The sequence below is a fragment of the Schistocerca cancellata genome, chromosome 4 (assembly GCF_023864275.1).
Source record: "Schistocerca cancellata isolate TAMUIC-IGC-003103 chromosome 4, iqSchCanc2.1, whole genome shotgun sequence".
In the NCBI taxonomy this organism is placed as follows: Eukaryota; Metazoa; Arthropoda; class Insecta; order Orthoptera; family Acrididae; genus Schistocerca; species Schistocerca cancellata.
Genome location: NC_064629.1, coordinates 148,969,616 through 148,991,235, shown reverse-complemented (window position 1 = coordinate 148,991,235; position 21,620 = coordinate 148,969,616). Strand labels below are relative to the sequence as shown.

The following is a 21,620-nucleotide window of genomic DNA, read 5'->3' as shown; positions in this document are numbered from 1 at the left end:
CATCCTCCACAGCAAGCACAGAAATGTTTGTTTTCTAAATAAGAAATGCCTTCTCTTACTGCACTGTATTTTATTCTCCCAGATATGTTTTGCCTTTTTTCACTGTAAGGCATCATCAGTGGGTTAGTTCTTCACATTTTTAATTGGCATCAGTGTTTCCTCTCATCTGGTCAGATGGGGGTCACATTACTGCCCCATTTACGAAACATAAGTACGTTTTTTTTTTAACATTTTTCTTCCCACTTTTCATTTTGTTTGTTCTTGCTGTTGTGATGCACTATCAGTCTTCTGTCACAAATATGGTCATAACACTAGTAAGTAGTTATGGCTTATTAGTATAATTACATTTATGTTCTTCATTGAACTACTGAGAACAATCAATATTGAGCTAGAACATCTATGACACATAAGTGACATAAAATAATTACATTACTTTCACCACAAAGGTTCACTCATATCACCTCAAAACTGCAATCAAATGTGTGTGTGTGTCTTTATCTCAGTATAGAAAATTGGAGAAAAATCACTGACTATACTGTACACATTTCATGTTTGTTAGCAGAGCAACTATGCATAGCAATGTAGCTATGGCATGAAAGCACAGTGGTCATGAAGGGAAGGAAAAGGGGAGAGTGTTAAAATACCACCTCTCCTCATATTTAGGTTATGACATTGTTTTTATTTTCTTAGATGTTGGATTGTTCGCAGAGTGCGACAGACACTGTCGTAGGGGCGAGCCAAGTCAGGCGTACCGACTGCTGTTTGGGCACTGTTGGCTAGTGTTTATCATTTTCGACATGACTGCATGTGACTTGTGCCTGTGTGACCACAAGACTAAACTGATCAAAAAAAAGTTTTGCGCCACCTGCAGATCTGTGAATGTGTGTGGACTTAGATTCAGGGGGAACCGAACAGTAAGTAATGAGAGTGGTGGCAATACTTGTTTTGAACAGTATGTCATTACGCAGGTGAAGAGGGTAACTGTTAACAACATAAAGGGACAGCAAAACCAGTTGTTTACAGTCACGATTTTTGCCTTAAATCTGGTACTCCTTCACCCGATTCGGTGCACTGCCCATTCTGTATTTTGTCTATATTACACAGCCGGCCCTGAGGGCCTGATCAGTCTCAACTACTGTTCAAAAGTGCTGTGCAGAATCTGTTACATATGCATGTACAGGCTGTCCCCCATTATGAGTCATAGATTTAAAACTGGGACGAAGGGAGATGGGAGGAGAGCAGTGGTGAATCCAAAAGTATTTACAAAACAATGCTAGTTACTTCCAATACAGTGTACATGCTTTTGAGTTAAAGGGGGCACCACATCTCAATGCAAAAGTGACAAAACAGTGACTGGATCTACACTGGAATACTCACAGCTCACTTGACTATCAGCATCAGTGGCAAACAGGTCAGCCCTAAGGATTCAAGCAGGAAAAGGCAAAGAAATGTTCCATAAATCCACAGTCAGTGAACAAGCATTCCCTATCACTATAACAAAACAAGTAGAGGTTCAATCAACAAATGTGCCGACAGTCGCTATGTAAAAAACTCATACAGAAAGGCACAAACTATGCACATATAACATCGTATCAAGAAATAGGATGGAATAATTCTAGTAAGTTGCAAGAAAACTAGTATTTGGATGCACGCATTTGAGCTAGTGGTAGTATTGCAAGAAAATCCCTCCATAACCCATTGCAGCTTGTCCTGAAACTAGGCATCATGACTACGCACATACAACATCGTATCGAGAAATAAAATGGAATAATTCTAGAAAGTTGCAAGAAAACTAGTATTTGGATGCATGCATTTGAACTAGGTGTAGTATTGCAAGAAAATCCCTCCATAACCCATTGCAGCTTGTCCTGAAACTAGGCATAATGACAGTGCACTCAGATCATTCTTTTGTTTCACAGCAAGAGACAGTCCACTGCTGTTGCAGGATCAGAAAAGTGAGGCATATGTTGCAAAACATTACTATATAACGAGTTGTTATGAAATTCATGATACACACTATATTCACATTTCAGTATGGAAATTTTAATTAAATTAACTAGTTGTAAATATCCCTCATTTATGTCACATAGGAATATACAATACATTCATGATTTGACACTATGCTTCTTTTAGGAGCCACATTTCTCATTGTCAGCCCAGCAATAGTAGTGAAGCAATACACTCAACTATTCGTGGCAATTATAGCTTCGATAATATTTTTCATGCTAAAAAGAAGGCCTCAGTTTACTACGGCATTATACATAATTTTATCCCAAAGTCTTGCAAGTACTGATTCATTATCCCTGGGTTATAGATATGGTATTACCATTGCAGACTTTGTAGAAAACTCTTTCTCGCCCTACAACACAAAAGAACTGAAGCGGAAACTGAATTTCAGTCATATGGATCATTTTATTTGTATAAATGAGGCAAAGTTATATACTTCTCTGAAATTAGTTTGTCCTGAAAATGTTTTGCTGTTTGCACACAAAAATTAAGAAAATACTGTTTTTGAATTTTTGCAAGGTTTTTCTTTTTACTATGCAATGTTTCTCATATTATTTCATAAAAAATTTGATATATTATAGCTGAACATTCATGCTTGGCAGTGAAGTGGCTACCTTCCTGTTATTAGTCATAGTTTTTACGATGTTTATATATGAAGTACCGTAACTCACTGAACATAATTTGAAGAATTTGCAGAGAAGAATGACCTCACTGGCTATTTCATGTTTTATGCACTTTAGGTCATGTATTGCACCGTACCAACTGAAGCTAACATACCGAAGTAATTTTTTATTGTGGTAGGAAAGCTATATCTTTCCAGTGATGAGTAAATGGATTTTATGTGTTGGTGATACACCACACACAATAAGTTTTTGCACGCCATGTATAGTGCAGCATGACAAGTCACTTCACACAAAAGTTCAAGATACTGAAACAAGGTTTTCAATAAATAACAGTATGCAAAGAGTTGAGTAGTTTTCTGTACAATAAATACTGAGAAGTTTCTATATAACATAACCTGGAAGTATATTAATGCCATTCATTAGCTTATGAAAGGAAAAGTACTGTGCTGTAATGCAAGTCAATGATTACAAAAGAACTTGTCACAAAAACAGCAGCAAGTAAAAATATACAGTGGCTTCTGACAAGAAGTTTTAATATACTGCAAGTGCAGCTTCATTCTTGTTATAATACAGTTACTGAGAAAAGCATTAGTACACAGGAAACGAGATTTGAGTTCTCTGTATTTCATACCAGTTTCTCATTCTCTCATCATTACATATAAATGTAATGGTACAAACATTGTTCAATTTACTTAAATTGATTTAAAACTGAAATTGAATGTCAAATAAACACAAAAACACAGTGCTTTACACAGCAGTTCATTACTGAACAAATATTGTAGTACATACTATCTTTACAGCTGAAAATATTTTATTTACCATGTTAGTTTCCTTCTAATAAATCATAAGTCACAGTTGATTTGGTATGAATTGTGCAACTTCATGTGTCATGTCTGACATTAACGTTCTTCCATTTCCACTGCAGTATTGCTTTAAGGTCTGATTAGCACCCTCTTTTGTAATTCACTATATAAATGTCCAATAACGTTTACAGTGATTCCTCTTACTTGTGACACATACAGTTAGTGAGTTATAGCATCATTTTTAAATTTCAGTATCTAACTTTTCATTCCCTTTTTATGTGTACATCGATCCATGGGTCATGGCTGATATTTATACACGATTATTACTATTTTGTTATTTTGGGTGTAGTACTGCACTATGTCACAAAAATCTATCAAGGAATTTTTTGGAGGTGATAGTAGCACTAAAAAATCTCAGATCGTTTGTGTTAGCATTACCCCCGACAGTGGCCACTTTCAGTCCGATAGTAGTAATATTAGCCGAAGATACTTACAAGAACACACAAGCATTGGTACTGGTAAGCTAAATACAGGGTGTTCCTTTTATCTGATGACTGCCGGCACAGGGTATTGCAGGCCGGCCATAGAAGCTGCGCCTGCCGGTCGAATGGGTCCTGCGGGACAGCACTATGCCCCTCCCCCCCTTTTTTATGGGTTTTAGCCAAAAGGCCATACATACAGACATAAGCGCCTTGTCGGCCAGTGTCATTCAAGCAGTGAAATAGGCATCACGAGCATAACAGTGAAATTTGCGAACACAACAATGTCTAAAGCAAACAATTCTAAAGCAAACAATTCAATTCCACAACAAGTGTTTGTTTATGATTTGTATGTGTGTACAAATTCCACTTGTACTGTTCGGAGACTGTTTGAACAGAAGTTTGCAGGTGTTCGAGTTCCAAGTTGTGATGCAGTTCACAAATTAATGACATGTCTTTTGCAGATAAAACAAATATTGTGCACCTCTGGAAAAAAAGGCGCTGAGCTGCTTTCACTAAGGCTCTACAAAGTATCAGTAGTTTGTGAATGGGTTTTAAAACAAGTGCATGACAGTGAAATGGACCCTTACCTTATTCTGTTTTCAGACATGGCTTGGTTCCATTTATACAGGTATGTTAATTCCCAAAACTGTCAACATTTGAGCATAGATAGACCTGTTGTGCTTCATGAGGAACCCCTTCATGATCAGAAAATATGGGCGTGGTGCAAAGTTAGTGATGACAGAATAATAGGACCAATTTTTTTTAATGATACAGTTACAAGTGAAAGATATGTACAAAACATTTTGCGACCCTTTTTTAATGAACTGAGTGAAAGAGAACGAAGCTTCACATTTTTTCAACAGGATTTGGCAAGGGCTCATATAGCCAATGTTCCTTTGCAAGCACTGCATGATGTGTTCGATGAAAAGAGTGATTAGTAACAATATCTGGCCCGCTAGAAGACCTGATTTCACTCCATGCGATTTTTACTTGTGGGGTATGCTGAAGGACAAAGTGTACACAACAAATCCTCACATGCTAGAGGAACTCAAGAATAATATCTATGAATCAAGTAATTCAATATCTCAGAGAGAATTACATTGTGTGATTAATAATTTCTTGAGTAGATATCAGAAATGCACAGAAAATAATGGTAGGTGGTTCCAGCATCTCCTTGCATAACATGGGTGAGTACAAAATTTATTTGCTTATATTTTAAATGCAATCATGTCACTGCAGCAGTAGACGGATGATACGGCATCTGATTGCTGAGCAACTGAGTGCTCGCTGCCCAGCATTCCTCTGCGCCGCACAGGCGGTCATCAGGTAAATGGAACACCCTGTATTTTATGGTCAACTACAAGTGTGTCTTCCTATCCTAGTGCTATTATATTATGTGCTCCCCATTAACGTACTTTGCTTGTTCAAAGCTATTTTTATGTTCGTGTGATATGTGTAAGATATGACATGTTGCACGTTTTTATCCTTAACAATTTCAGGTAGAGGCAGTGGACATTAAAGTTGTGGCATAGGACTGTCAAAGCATGCAGACACCCCATTCTTATGTGAAAACATAATGGGCTCTAGTTCAAGTATACCTATTTTTGAAATAAAATTTCACCAATCAGAGAAGCATAAGTTTCCAGGAAGGAATGAAAGATCCTGTAAATCAGATTGGTTTGTGGCTTATCCATGGCTACATTAGGAAGAAAAGAGTGGCAGTGTTTTCTGCTATGACTGCATTCAGTCCATCCACTCACTGAACAATACAAGACCACAGAAAGATACGGCTTTTCTTAAAGAAGGTTTCTGTAACTGGAAAAAAACTACAGAAAAGTTCAAGGCACACGAGCTGAGTCTCTTTCATCGAAAGTCTCTCACAATTATTCAGCAGCATGAAAATAGCACACCTGTGACTGCCCAAGTTGCGTGACGTCTGCTGACTGACCAGGAGAAAGCTAGAACTGCTTTACTGGTAATTATCAGTTCAGTCAGGTTCCTGGCTCAAAGAAGAAATGCGCTGAGAGGTCATGACACAGTCTCTGGGAACCTCATGACTCTTCTCGATGAGAGGAAGAATGATGTGGCAGAACTGAAGATATGGCTGAAATGTTGTGACACTTGGTCGGCGCCAGTGAAACAAAACGAAGTACTGGAAATTATGGCTCCCATGGTTCAGTGATAAATTGAGCAGGAAATAAAAAATTCTGCATTTTACAGAATTATGCCAGATTCAACAATGGACATGGCTGGCCAGGAGCAGTTCACTCTTTGTGTTGACCCCAAGACACTTGAAATAAATGAACTTTTACTGGGTTTATATAGTTCACTGGACTCCAAGGCACAAACACTGGCAACTACTGTTTAAAGACATCCTTCTAAGACTTTTACTAGAAATTGGGTTTCTATGTGCTCACTGTTTTGATGGTGCAGCTAATACATCTGGGTGGAACAAAAGTTTGAAGAAAACTCTTCTTCAAGATCAGCCAAAGAGTTGTTACATCCACTGCAGCAATCATTGTTTGGATTTGGCATTACAGGAAGTTTCAAGAATCTATGATCCATTGTGCAATGTACTGGCAATGGCGAAAGACATCTCAAATATAATTCTAGAATCTGCAAAAAGGAAAAATGTGTATACAGACGTCATGGTATCATCTGGTGTTGATGAGACGAATCCAAAACCAAAAGCTTGACAACTGATTCCAATGTGTCCCACCTGATGGGCTGTAATAATAAAATCTTTGACATGTTTCAGGAAAAACTATGAGTGGGTTCAGAAAACGGTGACCAAAATATTGAACATACAGAGCTCAGTTAGAGATGAAAGAAGATCAGTCCTGCAGAGCTATGTGAAACGGCTCAAAAAGTGTGAAACTATTTTTTTCCTTAGCCATGTTTTCAGTTTTCCAGAGAAAAATCGGTGTCAGCTGGGCAACAAAGACATTCGAAATGACATTCAGTCATTTTCGCAGATAAAAATGTTTGGGGAGGACAGATTTGACATATTATTACACGAGCAGCATCAAAAAAAATTACCCTGTTATAGGCGCACTTGAGTTCACCTACAGTATTTTGAGGCACTTCCGCAACTATACTAAATGACATTATTAAAAGTACTTCTGAGGTAAAAAAAAAAAAAAAAAAAACCTGAAACAAGAAATAAAATCATCAGATGTTGTAACCGTTAATACTTGACGAAACTTCTGACATATTGTGTGAACTGTAATTGCTAATAGCTCTATGTTATCTTCATAAAGACAATGCAAATTAAAGATTAGTAGGTTTTACAGACGTCAGGAAAGACAGAACAGCTAATAGTTTGTTTGCTAATGTCAAACACATCGTTGATGAATTTGCCACTGCAGAGAAGTTGGTCAGCCAGATGTATAATGGTGTATCAAGAAGGAGTGCTTATATTAATGACCTGGAGACTCAGGTTCTGTCAAGATAACTGAAAGCTCTCTCTATTCTCTGCTATGCTCAGGTATTAAATTTGGTTTTGCAAAGAAGTATCTTTAATATTAAAGCATGTAAAATATTTTTCTAATCTCTGAGCGGCCTGTCTTCTTCCATACAAAGCAGTAGATCCATTCATAGTACATAAAATTGCTGATATAGGTCAGAAGGTGGTTTTTGAAATGGTTATTAAAAACTATAAAAACCACAACAGACTAGCCGTCTGAAAATTCATCAGTTGAGTTTCTATACAGTTTGTTCTACTTGTTATGGGAAGTGGTTGCTGAATGATTTCTGTACTTCTGCCAGACCTTTTTATTTTATTTTCTTTTTTTAACCATAGCAGATGGGCCATCAGAAAACACACTGACAGTACTGCCACTGAAATTGCTTCCCCCTTTCTCAACCACCCTCCCCCTTCCTCTTCAACTTGGTGATCAAGAGAACAACACACCCACCAAATCTGTTCACGAGATGTCACTGATTATAATACTAATTTATTTCAAAATTCAAACCTATTAGTTAAAAAACAAATGGCAAAATAATCTATTTATATTTGTGCAATGGTGAGAAAAATGTATTTTTGTTACCAGATGTGCAGTTTATTTTAACACACATTTAAAACATAACCTAAACACATATTGCATTATGGACAAAATAACACAGATGAAAATTTAAATGAAAGACAGCTTTATAACTAAAATGAATTAAAGTAAAATGAAATGAGAAATAGATATAATGAACACAATAATGTGGACGAAGAAACAAGGTGATAAAAGATAAGAAATTAAATTGAAATTAATACATAAAATTAATTAAAAACACATGAACAAAGATTTCAAGTAGAGAAATAATGATAGAAAGAAAAATGAGAGCAAATGAATAAGTTGATATTATGATTAAAATTATGAGACAAAGGAATGGAATTAAAAATTACAGTTAAATAAATTAACTGAATGAAAATTATGATCAAAGTCATGGCGGTAAAGATTTACTGGACCTGATGAGATTCAAACCAACAACCTCCTGCATGCAAAGCTGTTACCCAGTCCATTACACCATGCAACCAGATTGCACAATTCAATTTTTCAAGGCTACTGAGTATGACATCAACTACCCGAAATAAGGTCTCACCAGGTTGAATAGCTGCAGTGTGTGATACCTGGGCTCTTAACGTACATAACCATACAGATAGCTTCAGAAAGTCGTCGATCGCACCGCTGGGGACCTCTCCTTGTTAGACAGTGAACAGATGTCATTTAGTTCCACATGATGAATTATTGGCAAAGTTTAAATAGATTGTAAATCATACACTGGAGAAATATGTGCCAAGTAAGTTGAACAAGGACAGAAAAGACCTTCTTGAGGATGCAGAGATTGTTGCATCCTCATGTCAAAAAATATTGTGGAAATGTCGACAGCCAAAAGTTTGTAGAAATTCTTGTAACTGTACAAAGACTGATACTGAAGAATACAACTTTCACTGCCATACATTCGTGAAGGGTCTTATTAGAACCTGAGAAACGTCTGATCCTACATAAATTACTAGTTGACTAGTCTTCTATGGACATAGAAGACAGTGAAAGGAAGGCTGCACTTTCAAATTTTGACTTAAAAATAAATCACATACACAGGGAGTTCATACAGGCATATCACTGTTTGAACATCACACAGACTCCCATGTGAAGGACACAGACATAGTCATTCCTGATGTTGAGATGCAACTGAAACAGTTCAAAACAAATAACTCGCCAGGTATGGATGGTATCTCAACTCGGTTTTACAGAGAGCACTCAACAGCAAGCATTAGCCCCTTGCTTAGCTGGCATTTATTGCAAATCTATCACCCAGCACATAGTCCCAAGAGTGTGGAAAAATGCACTAGTGTGTCCTGTATATAATAAAGGTAAAAGAAAGAACCTGCAAAATTACATAACCATATCCTTAACACCAGTATGCTGCAGAATTTTGGAACATATAGTAACTTTGAATATAGTAAATTTCCTTGAGATAGAAAACCTTCTGTCCACAAACCAGCACAGATTTAGAAAGCATCGCTCGCGCGGAAATCAGCTTACTCTTTCCTCAAATGATATACTATGAATCATGAATGAAGAGCAACAGGCAGATTCCTTATTCCTCAATTCTGGAAAGTGTTTGACATGGTGCCCCACTGCTGATTGTTAATGAAGGCACAGGCATACAGAATAGGTTCCCAGATATGTGAGTGTCTCATAAACTCCTTAAGTAATAGAACCCAATATGTTGTCCTCAATGGCGAGTGTTCATCAAGACAAGCGTATCGTCAGGGAGTGCCCCAAGGAAGTACGATACGTCTGTTCTTGATCTCTAAAAACGTAAATGATCTGACAGATATGGTAAGCTGCTCACCGGCAATCTCTACCTGTTTGTTGCTGATGCTGTGGTGTATGGGAAAGTATTATCATTGAGTTACTGTAGGAGAATATAGAATAACAGAGCGGATTTCTAGTTGGTGTAAGGAATGGTAGCTTGCTCTAAATGTGAAAAAATTTAAGTTAACACAGGTGAGTAGGAAAAAGGATTCTGTAATGTTCAAATGCAATATTTGTAGAGCATGGCTTGACACAGTCACGGTAATTAAATACTGAGGAATAACATTTGAAAGTGACATGAAATATAATGAGCACATTAGGATGGTAGTAGGGGAGGCAAATGGCCAACTTTGGTTTATTGGGAGAATTTTAGGGAAGTGTAGCTCATTTACAAAGGATATCACAAACAGAACACTTTTGTGACCCACTCTTGAGTACTGCTTGGAGAAAAAGCTGAAGCAATTCTTAAGTGTGCTGCCACATTTTTTATCAGTAGGTTCAATCAACACAAGAGTGTTATGGAGGTGCTTCATGAACTGAAATGGGAATCCCAAGAGGGAAGATGATGCTCTTTTGTGAGGCACTATTGTGAAAATTTAGAGAACCAGCATTTGAGGCCAAGTACAGAATGATTCTATTGCTGACAATGTGCCTTTCACATTAAGGACCACAAAGCCAAAATAAGAGAAATTAGGGGTTATACAGAGGCATATAGACAATTGTTTTTCCCTCACTGAATTTGCAAGTGGAACAGGAAAGGAGATGACTACTACTAGTACATGGTACCCTCTACCTTACATCATACAGTGGCTGGTGGGGTATACATGTAGATGTAGATGACACAGCCAAAACCTCTCAAACAAACAGAAGCTAAACAATGTCAAAGTTAGCGTAAGGAGGGCTATACGTGAAGCGTTCAGTGAATTCGAAAGTAAAATTCTATGTACCGACTTGACAGAAAATACTAGGAAGTTCTGGTCTTACGTTAAATCAGTAAGTGGATCGAAACAGCATATCCAGACACTCTGGGGTGATAATGGCATTGAAACAGAGGATGACACGTGTAATGCTGAAATACTGAACGCATTTTTCCAAAGCTGTTTCACAGAGGAAGACCGCACTGCAGTTCCTTCTCTAAATCCTCGCACGAACGAAAAAATGGCTGACATTGAAATAAGTGTCCAAGGAATAGAAAAGCAACTGAAATCACTCAACAGAGGAAAGTCAACTGGACCTGACGGGATACCAACTCGATTCTACACAGAGTACGCGAAAGAACTTGGCCCCCTTCTAACAGCTGTGTGCCGCAAGTCTCTAGAGGAACAGAAGGTTCCAAATGATTGGAAAAGAGCACAGGTAGTTCCAGTTTTCAAGAAGGGTCGTCAAGCAGATGCGCAAAACTATAGGCCTATATCTCTGACATCGATCTGTTGTAGAATTTTAGAACATGTTTTTTGCTCAAGTATCATGTCATTTCTGGAAACCCGGAATCTACTTTGTAGGAATCAACATGGATTCCAAAAACAGCGATCGTGTGAGACCCAATTCGCTTTATTTCTTCATGAGACCCAGAAAATATTAGATACAGGCTCCCAGATAGATGCCATTTTCCTTGACTTCCGGAAGACGTTTGATACAGTTCTGCACTGTCGCCTGATAAACAAAGTAAGAGCCTACGGAATATCAGACCAGCTGTGTGGCTGTATTGCAGAGTTTTTAGCAAACAGAACACAGCAAGTTGTTCTCAATGGAGAGACGTCTACAGACGTTAAAGTAGCCTCTGGCGTGCCACAGGGGAGTGTTATGGGACCATTGCTTTTCACAATATATATAAATGACCTAGTAGATAGTGTCGGAAGTTCCATGCAGCTTTTCGCGGATGATGCTGTAGTATACAGAGAAGTTGCAGCATTAGAAAATTGCAGCGAAATGCAGGAAGACCTGCAGCGGATAGGCACTTGGTGCAGGGAGTGGCAACTGACCCTTAACATATACAAATGTAATGTATTGCAAATACATAGAAAGAAGGATCCTTTATTGTATGATTATATGATAGCAGAACAAACACTAGTAGCAGTTACTTCTGTAAAATATCTGGGAGTATGCGTACGGAACGATTTGAGGTGGAATGATTATATAAAATTAACTGTTGGTTAAGCGGGTGCCAGGTTGAGATTCATTGGGAGAGTCCTTAGAAAATGTGGTCCATCAACAAAGGAGGTGGCTTACAAAACACTCGTTCGACCCATACTTGAGTATTGCTCATCAGTGTGGGATCCGTACCAGGTCAGATTGACAGAAGAGAGAGAAAAGATCCAGAGAAGAGTGGCACGTTTCATCACAGAGTTATTTGGTAAGCGTGATAGCGTTACGGAGATGTTTAGCAAACTCAAGTCGCAGGCTCTGCAAGAGAGGCGCTCTGCATCGCAGTGTAGCTTGCTGTCCAGGTTTCGAGAGGGTGCGTTTCTGGATGAGGTATTGAATATATTGCTTTCCTCTACTTATACCTCCCAAGGAGATCAAGAATGTAAAATTAGAGAGATTCGAGCGCGCACGGAGGCTTTCCAACAGTCGTTCTTCCCACGAACCATACGCGACTGGAACAGGAAAGGGAGGTAATGACAGTGGCACTTAACGTGCCCTCCGCCACACACTGTTGGGTGGCTTGAGGAGTATAAATGTAGATGTAGAGGTAGATGACACTGAAAATCAATTCAGTATCCTCTGTTGCCTAGCTTGAATAATCTGACCTCATAAACTTGCCACTTTTACAAAAGTTGGTAATACTCTGCTCTTCCTTTCTAGCTGCTGAACAGCAAGTTGTATCCATCTCTCTGTGAAATAATATTAAAACATTGAGCTCTATTATCTAAAAAGCATTTCTATCACACACACACACATTTAGCAGTATCATTAGCAATCAGTTATTACACTTTTTTTGCCTAATAATACTAATAGTTACGGTAAACATTCTTTATTCATATTTAATATGTTCAAAGTAGCACAATGCCATTTCCTGCCACCAGTTAAGTGTAACAATCGCAATAGAAGTATCAGAATGATATTATTTTTACTTTAGTGTTTTCTGCAATTGAACCACTCTATTTCTTGAGACACAATTCCATCCCCATCACAACACAAGAATTATTCTTAAATCCATCCTTTTCAAAATTTTGCCACAAGCAATGTTGCATTCAGTGTGGAGTAGCAGTTAGCATTACTGAATGGTATACTGTGGGTCACCAGTTCATACCTGATAAATAGCAAATAAGAGGGTTGGAACTTAAAATAGTGGCAACTATTTATTCACAACTGATACAAAGGAGTTACATGTTTGCACCTGTTACTGTCCTTCAAAGTAGTCACCAGCGTTGTGTAGAACCCATTGCCAGTGATGTGGAAGGCGTAGCATACCGTTAGAAGAGCCTGTTCTGTTGATGGTGCGAATGGAGCGGTCTACTGCCTGACGAATCTCTGGAACAGTTCTGAAGCGAATGCCACTAAGTGGTTCCTTGATCTTTGGAATCAAATCAAAGTCACAAGGACTTACATCCGGGGAGTATGGTGGATGGTACAGTACTTCCCAGTCCCATCGACCAAACAGAGTAGCCACAACTTGCGCTGTATGCACCCGCGTATTGTCATGCAAAATGATGGGTGGGTTGCACAGAAAGTGTCGCTGATTCTTTTGCAAAGCTGGTTGCAAGTGATGCTCCAAAAGCAAACAGTAATACTGTGCACTGATGGTATGCCATGGAGGAACATAATGGGTTAGGATAACACCATCATAGTTGTAGTCAAGAATCACAATAACTTTCACCATACTGGGACTCTGATGCACTTTCGACTTACAATTCGACCCATAATGACGCCATTCGTTGGACTGGCATTTCAGTTTTGACTTCGTGGCATTCGTTTCGGAACTGTTCCGTAGATATGACAGGCAGTAGACCGCTCCATTTGCACCATCAACAGAACAGGCTCTGTTAATGGTATACTACGCCTTCCACATCGCTGGCAATGGGTGCTACAGAATGTTGGTGACTACTTTGAAGCACAGTAACAGGTGCAAACATGTAACTCTTTTGTATCGGCTGTGAATAAATAGTTGCCACTATTTAAGTTCCAACCCTCATATTTGCTACTTAGTATTTATAATTTCTGGAATGTTCTCAAAATATCTTATGTTTCTAATATTTTCATATCCTGGACAACTCAACATCTGTATAAATAACAGTGCTTGAAGTGTGACATGTGTTTCAGTGCTAAGTGTTGCACTTCATTGATGACCCTGCTTTCAGATTTGGATTTCATTGTAGTTATGATAAGACAGTGTTCTGCAGAGACGGCGCTACTTAAAAACATCTACATCACCAAGACTCTCGATAGGCAGTGTAACAGCTGTTGCCTACATGGACAGGAACCAGAATACAAGTAGTAAATCGTTCTCAAGGTCCATCTATTCAGGAGACCAATTCATACCAAAACAGCTGTAAGTCAGCTCCACATCAGGCATCCATCTGCATTTTCCAGACAATAGTCAGGGCTCAACAAGACAGCTGACAGGATTTGACCAAATCATGAAATACAAGAGATGGGATGACATGATGTGTTTGGAAAATGTGTACTTTTATTTGGATGGTACAGCCCAGCAGTTATTTGAGAACAATGATCAAAAACTTGGTGGATGGTACAAACTCCAGGCTAAACTGAAGGAAACATTTGGTGACAATCAGCAGCAAGTTCGCTTAGCAGTCTTACATAAAGAATGCTTTGCCCTTGTGTCACATTGTCAATCCGAGTATGACAAAAAACAAAATCTCACACTTGAGAGAAAGGAGTCGCAGAATCTATTTACCAAGTTTTTCTGGTAAAGGCTGTCACAACAAAAAGCAATTATTCAAGTGGTGTCTGCACATTGAAGGGGGGTGGGGGGGGGGGGGGGGGGAGAGTTGGATAAAAGGAGTATGTCCAACTCCTGAATGTGGTTCCTATGCCAGTTGTGGAAGACCAGCATGTCCTTGCCTCTCCCATGTGCCAGGTAGTAAGAGAAAAGATACAAAAGTTTATGGCAGCCAGACTGAGAGACCAGTTACAAACAAGCCAAATCAGACTTACGCCACAGCTATCAAACGACAAACACGCATCCGTCCAGTGCAGGTACAACCAACTCCTCCACACAAGAAAAGACATATGGAGGACAAAAGTCAAATCACCAGTGTTTCCACAATGGATGCCCTGGACACATTATATGCAACTGCAGAGAAAGAAGAGGAATGTTTGACAACTATCATGCGGCCAGACATCAGCCATCACAACAGTTCTATTCGTGCTAGTCAACTGCAGATGATTATAATCAACCTGTGGGACAAAGCCAATTGACATACGCTGGGTGAGCCATGCCATGCCAAAGCTGTTCCTTGTTGCTGTGCAGGGGTACCAGCCAGTCACCTACCTGCTGAATTCAGGGAAACTATGTGAACCAACCACCTATGCAAGCAAAGCTGCCACAGATGACAATTCTCCACAGAAAAACATTATCAAGATGTCAGGAAATCTCATTGACATCACCATCAACAGCCATCCTGTCCATGCAGTAGTCAACACAGGGGTTTCTTTTTCAGTAATGTTGAATGCTTATTGTAGCCATCTAAAGAAGATTATGTTCCGGGATACAGAAGTGAATGTGCTGAATGTTACAAATTGGAAACACTTCCAGCTGCCAGGAACATGTATTGCAAAAATAAGTATCAATGACAGAATACAGCCCTTCAAATTTGTCTTTTAACAAAATATAGTTATAATGTTATTCTCTGATGGGACTTCTTGCAGGCATCACAAGCAGTCAAAGACTGAGAAATCAGAGTTCCAAATTGGTGACAGAATTCCAACAAGCACACGTTGCAAAAGATTGTTCTAGGTGGTTGTTTGCACTGAAGACATGTTATCCCACCACCATCACCAAGACGAGTTCCAGTCATCAAATTAAGTGCTCAGTCAAACTGTGAAGCTTTACCTATTGCGTAAGGCACAAAAGAGCACTGCAAATGGCCAAGGAGAACTTTGGGTTACTAACTGTCATGAGTCACCACAATCCATCCCTACAGGTGTGTGAGTATGAAAAACCAGACCAGTCCAGAATGCACAGCTCAGTGTCATCAATGAAGAATCATGCTCTGCTGCCACTACAGACAATGGAGTGGAGGTAGCTGTTATTGAACTTCAAACAGGATCTAACCTGACAAAGGAACAACGCTGGTGAGTGTTAGCTGTTATGCTCCACTTTTTGGATGCTTTCAAATCTGGAGTGGAGAAAAAACAGACTAAGTGGCCCATGGTAAAACACTGTACTAACACTGGAGATAATCCACCAATCACCCAGCAACATTTATGGTGTTGCCAGTTGAACAACACATAATGCAAGAAGAAGTGGAGAAGATGTGGCAGGATGACATCACTGAACCTTCAGAGGGTCCTCGAACCTTGCACAAAGAAATGCAGCACCTGGTGTTCCTGCATCAACTATGGATCACCGACCAAAATTACTACCAACTGTCACAAACTTATGACATCCTGGACTGTGTGAAACTAGCAAAGTATTTTGTAACTATGGATCTGCAGCAGGAGTACTGGCAAATCATGGCTGACAAAGATGACTGGGAAAAAGTCTGGCTCTCCATCACACCTAATGGCCTTTACGAGTTCAAAGTTATGCCATTTGGACTGTGTAATGCTCCTGTCATCTTCGAGCATTTGACGGTCAACTTGCTTCGACATTTTAAATGGATGAGGTGTCTTTACTATCTGCACGACACTGTCCTTTTTTCAAAGATATCTGAAGAACATCTAAGCCACCTGACAACCATATTGAAGTGTGTTCAGGCAGCAGGCCTCTGCCCAAATTCAAAAATGTGCCTCTTCACTGCCCAAGAAATAAAGATCTTGGGGCATCTAATTAATGGCGAAGTGGACTAGCCCAATCCAGAGAAAATAAGTGCGGTCACAGATTTTTCATCTCCTCGGCACATTCATGACATGAGAAGTTTTCTTGGAATGTGCTTGTACAATGAGCAATACATAGAGAACTTCTGTACCAAATTCTGTACCTTGCAAGAATTACTGCATGGAGACAACAAATTTTCCTGGAATGAGATGCAAGAAACATCTTTCCATGTCCTTAAGAAGGCATTGAGTTCTGTAATAAATTTCTGCTAATAATAATGAATACTCTGTTCAAGAATCACAAGAGGAGGTGGTATACTTGGAAAAGACCGGGTGATATGGGAAGATTTCAGTTAGATTACATCATGGTCAGACAGAAATTCCGAAATCAGTAGCTGGATTGTAAGGTGTATCCAGCAGCAGATATAAACTCGGATCACAATGTAGTGCTGATGAAGAGTATGCTGAAGTTCAAGAGATTAGAAAGGAAGAATCAATAAGCAAGGAAGCGGGATACAGAAGTATTAAGGGATGACAAGACATGCTTGAAGTTCTCTAAGGCTATAGATACAGCAATAAGGAATAGCTCAGTAGCTGGTACAATTGAGGAGGAATGGACATCTCTAAAAAGGGCAATCACAGACGTTAGAAAGAAAAACATAGGCACAAAGGAGGTAACTGCAAAGAACCTATGGGTAACAGGTGAAATACTTCAGTTGATCGTTGAAAGAAGGAAGTACAAAAATGTTCAGGGAAATTCAGGAATACAGTGATACAAGTTGCTGAGGAATGAAATAAGTAGAAAGTGCAGGGAAGCTAAGATGAAGTGGCTGCAAGAAAAATCTGAAGAAATTGAAAAGAAATGACTGTTGTAAGGACTGACTTAGCATACAGGAAAGTCAAAATAATCTTCGGTGATCTAAAAGGCAAGGGTGGTAACATTAAGAGCGCAATGGGAATTCCACTGTAAAATGCAGAGGGGGAAGCAGGTAGGTGAAAAGAGTACATTGAAGGCCTGTATGAGGGGGGAAGATTTTTCTGGTGTGATAGAAGAGACAGGGGTCGATTTAGAAGAGATAGGGGATCCCATATTAGAATCAGAATTTAAGCAACCTTCAGAGGACTTAAGAGCCAATAAGGCAGAAGAGATAGATAACATTCCATCACAATTTCTAAAATCATTGGGAGAAGTGGCAACAAAGTTATTATTCATGTTGGTGTGTAGAACATGAGTCCAGCAACATACCATCTGGCTTCCAGAAAAATATCATCCACACAATTCCGAAGACTGCAAGAGCTGACAAGTGCAAGAATTATTGCACAATCAGCTTAACAACTCATGCATCCAAGTTAGTAACAAGAATAATATTTAGAAGAATGGAAAAGAAAATTGAGGACATGCTAGATGACGATCAGTTTGGCTTTAGAAAAGGTATAGGCACGAGAGAGGCAATTCTGACACTGCAGTTGATAATGGAAGCAAGACTAAAGAAAATTCAAGACACACTCATATGATTTGTTGACCTGGAAGAAGCATTTGACAACGTAAAATGGTGCAAGATGTTCAAAATTCTGAGAAAAATAGGTGTAAGTTGTAGGGAGAGATGGGTAATATGATAATACACAATATGTAATAGAGCCAAGAGGGAATAAAAAGAGCGGATGACCAAGGATGAAGCGCTCAGATTAAAAAGGGTAGAAGACAGGGACGTAGTCTTTCCTCCCTACTGCTCAACCTGTACATCGAAAAAGCAATGTGGGAAATAAATGAAATGTTCAGGAGTGGAATTAAAATTCAAGGATATCGATGATATGATTTGCTGATGACATTGCCATCCTGAGTAAAAGTGGAGAAGAATTACGTGACATGCTGAATGGAGGTGAACAATCTAATCAGCGCACAATATTGATTGAGAGTAAAAGAGAGAAAGGCAAATGTAATGAGAAGTAGCAGAAATGGGAACAGTGAGAAACTTAACATCACAATTGATAGTCATGAGGTAGATGAAGTTAAGGAATTCTGCTACATGGGCAGCAAAATAACCAATGACGGATGGAGCAAGGAGGACATCAAAAGCAGACTAACCCTGGCAAAAAGGGCATTCCTGGCCAAAAGAAGTCTACTAGTATCAAACATAGGACTTAATTTGAGGAAGAAATTTCTGAGAATGTATGTATGGAGCACAGCATTATATAGTAGTAAAACACGGACTGCGGGAAAACCAGAACAGAAGAGAATCGAAGCATTTGAGATGTGGTGCTAAGGTTAATTTTGAAAATTAGGTGGACCAATAAGGTAAGGAAAGAGGAGATTCTACGCAGAATCGGAGAGGAAAGGAATATGTGGGAAACACTGAGAAGGAGAAGGGACAGGATGATAGGACATCTGTTAAGACATCACAGAATGACTTCCATGGTACTAGAGAGAGCTGTAGAAGGCAAAAACTGCAGAGGAAGACATAGTTTGGAATACATCCAGCAAATAATTGAGGATGAAGGTTGTAAGTGGTACTCTGAGGTGAAGAGGTTGGCACAGGAGAGAAATTCATTTTGTGGCAGGCCACATCAGACCAGTCATAAGACTAATGACATAAAAAAAGAGGCACTAACATCTTCTCCAGTCATAGAATTGTATGAGACGTGCAGTTCTTGTGCAAATTCAATAAGATTACGAAAAGGTGATCTCTTACACTTCTGAAGTACTCTCAAAGTCCACAATTAAGTTAGTCTACCACTGAGGAAGAGTGCCTTGCAATTGTTTTGACCATCAAAAATTTCCAGTATTTTTTTTTTTTAAAAAAGGGGGGTGGGAAGAACAGAGTTAAAAAATGTCTGGCTGACAGCAAGATCATTAAGCAGAGATGGAGCACAAACTCGGATTAGAAAAAGAATGGGGAAGGAAATCGGCCATGCCCTTCTGAAAGGAATTATCCCAGCATTTGAGGGGAGTAATCTATGGCAATAATCAATAACTTAAGCTTGGATGGGAAAACATGGATTGGAACCATCATCCTCCAGAATGCAAACCCAGTGTTCTAACCACTGTACCATCCTGCTCAACATATTTATTTGGCAAATGATTGACTGCCATGATGGACCATCATTCTCTATGCTAGCTGACTAGCCTGAGGGTCTATGGGATCGACTGGTGAGATGGGAACTGAGGCTTCAGGAGTACATCATCAGAGTGGTACACAAAGGAGCATGCGAACACAAGGACACCAACTTCAAGGAATCTTTTATTGGAACATAACAGTGTGGATGAAATCACGGTCTAATACTATCCATTATATGGACTGGGGGAGCAGTTATGAAGGTAATTGTTATAGTTATTTAACACACAATACTTTTGGATATTGTATGCTAAATAAAGACAACAAAATCTCAGTCTTCACTGCATTAAATGACACTGCTGTTGAAGAGACGGAGGATCCAGCATTGCTGAAAACCACACAAGCCTGGAAAAATGAGGAACTGACAAAAGAAATATTCCAATTAATAAACAGAATATTGAATAAGAGGAACTATGTGTGGCGTCACCGCCAGACACCACACTTGCTAGGTGGTAGCCTTTAAATCGGCCATGGTCCGTTAGTATACGTCGGACCCGCGTGTCGCCACTATCAGTGATTGCAGACCGAGCGCCGCCACACAGCAGGTCTAGAGAGACTTCCTAGCACTCGCCCCAGTTGTACAACCGACATTGCTAGCGATGGTTCACTGACAAAATACGCTCTCATTTGCCGAGACGATAGTTAGCATAGCCTTCAGCTACGTCATTTGCTACGACCTAGCAAGGCGCCATTACCAGTTACTATTGATATTATGAATAATGTACTGTCAAGAGCGACGTTCACCATTTATGGATTGAAGTTAAGTATTCCACAAGCTACGTCCGTTTTTTCTAAATTCTAATTTCCTTGACCTGTTCCAGACCTCACGCCAGCCTGCGTGAACTAAAACACGTGCCTTTCGGCTTCCTCTAGTAACACGGTGTTGGTTCTCCTTCCAACCCACAACACTATGATTCAATGGAGCCTGTCATCCCAGCTCACCTACAGTCAGCTATTTTAAGTTATTTCCAAGATGCATTTAACATCTGGTCACTTAGGATACATGAGGACTTCAGGTAGAATCAAACAAGGATATCACTGGTCAGGTCTCTAGTCATCCATTACACACTACATGAGCCATTACTTTCAGGTTTGGAGTTGACCGTAGTTGCAATGTGAAAATATTGAAGGTAACTGTCCCTCATTCATACACTTACACACATTATTTTCAGACCTTACTCCACCTCCATAATATGACTACACATTTCAAGAAAGCCAGATGTACGTCAGGAAGATTAGGAACTCACTTTATTCAACATTCACTGCCTCCTCTCTTCCTCTTCACACCCACAGACCAAAGACTACACCCACAGAACAAGAGATTGTGGCCAAAAACTTTGTACCTGGTTCTAATACCTAAAGTTTTATTAAATGCATATCAATGTATGTTCTCTGCAAATTTGTTGATGTTATCAAAATTAAGTCTGCAGCTTAAATGGGAGATATCAAGAATTTTAGGTACTGAGCCCATCTCTTCCCATCTTTCTTCCTCATTCTCTCCTTCTCTCTGAATACATAATAAATGAAGTATCAAATCTCCACAAAAGTACTTGCTCCTAGTGCAACTACATACATTCCTTACAACTGTAAAAAATTTAAAGAAAAAAAGAGGAAGCTGTTAACAGTTTTTTGACTAAAAATATATTTTCTGTTCATTAGTTCAACATACTTGCCAAGCTTTCTGCAGGACCTTTCTCATGATTTGAAAGATCAGATGGTCGTAATAATGATTTAAATGCTGTTGCAACAGAGTGCAACATAAGTAGAGATGTGAGATCAGCTGCTTTTGACTGCCCATTCATTGACAACCTGCAAAAATTAAATTTAGCCTTCGGTA

The 21,620-nt window shown here is 39.2% G+C and overlaps 1 protein-coding gene across 1 annotated transcript in view; it reads right to left on the bottom strand.

Annotated features, from left to right (window-relative positions):
* The window catches only part of LOC126183313 (mediator of RNA polymerase II transcription subunit 16), a 295,961-nt gene that overhangs the window by 57,624 nt on the left and 216,717 nt on the right, over positions 1-21,620 (bottom strand). The window contains exon 11 of the mRNA XM_049925164.1: positions 21,453-21,592. Coding sequence (XP_049781121.1) covers positions 21,453-21,592 — 140 coding nt within the window. The remainder of the gene's footprint in view (positions 1-21,452; positions 21,593-21,620) is intronic.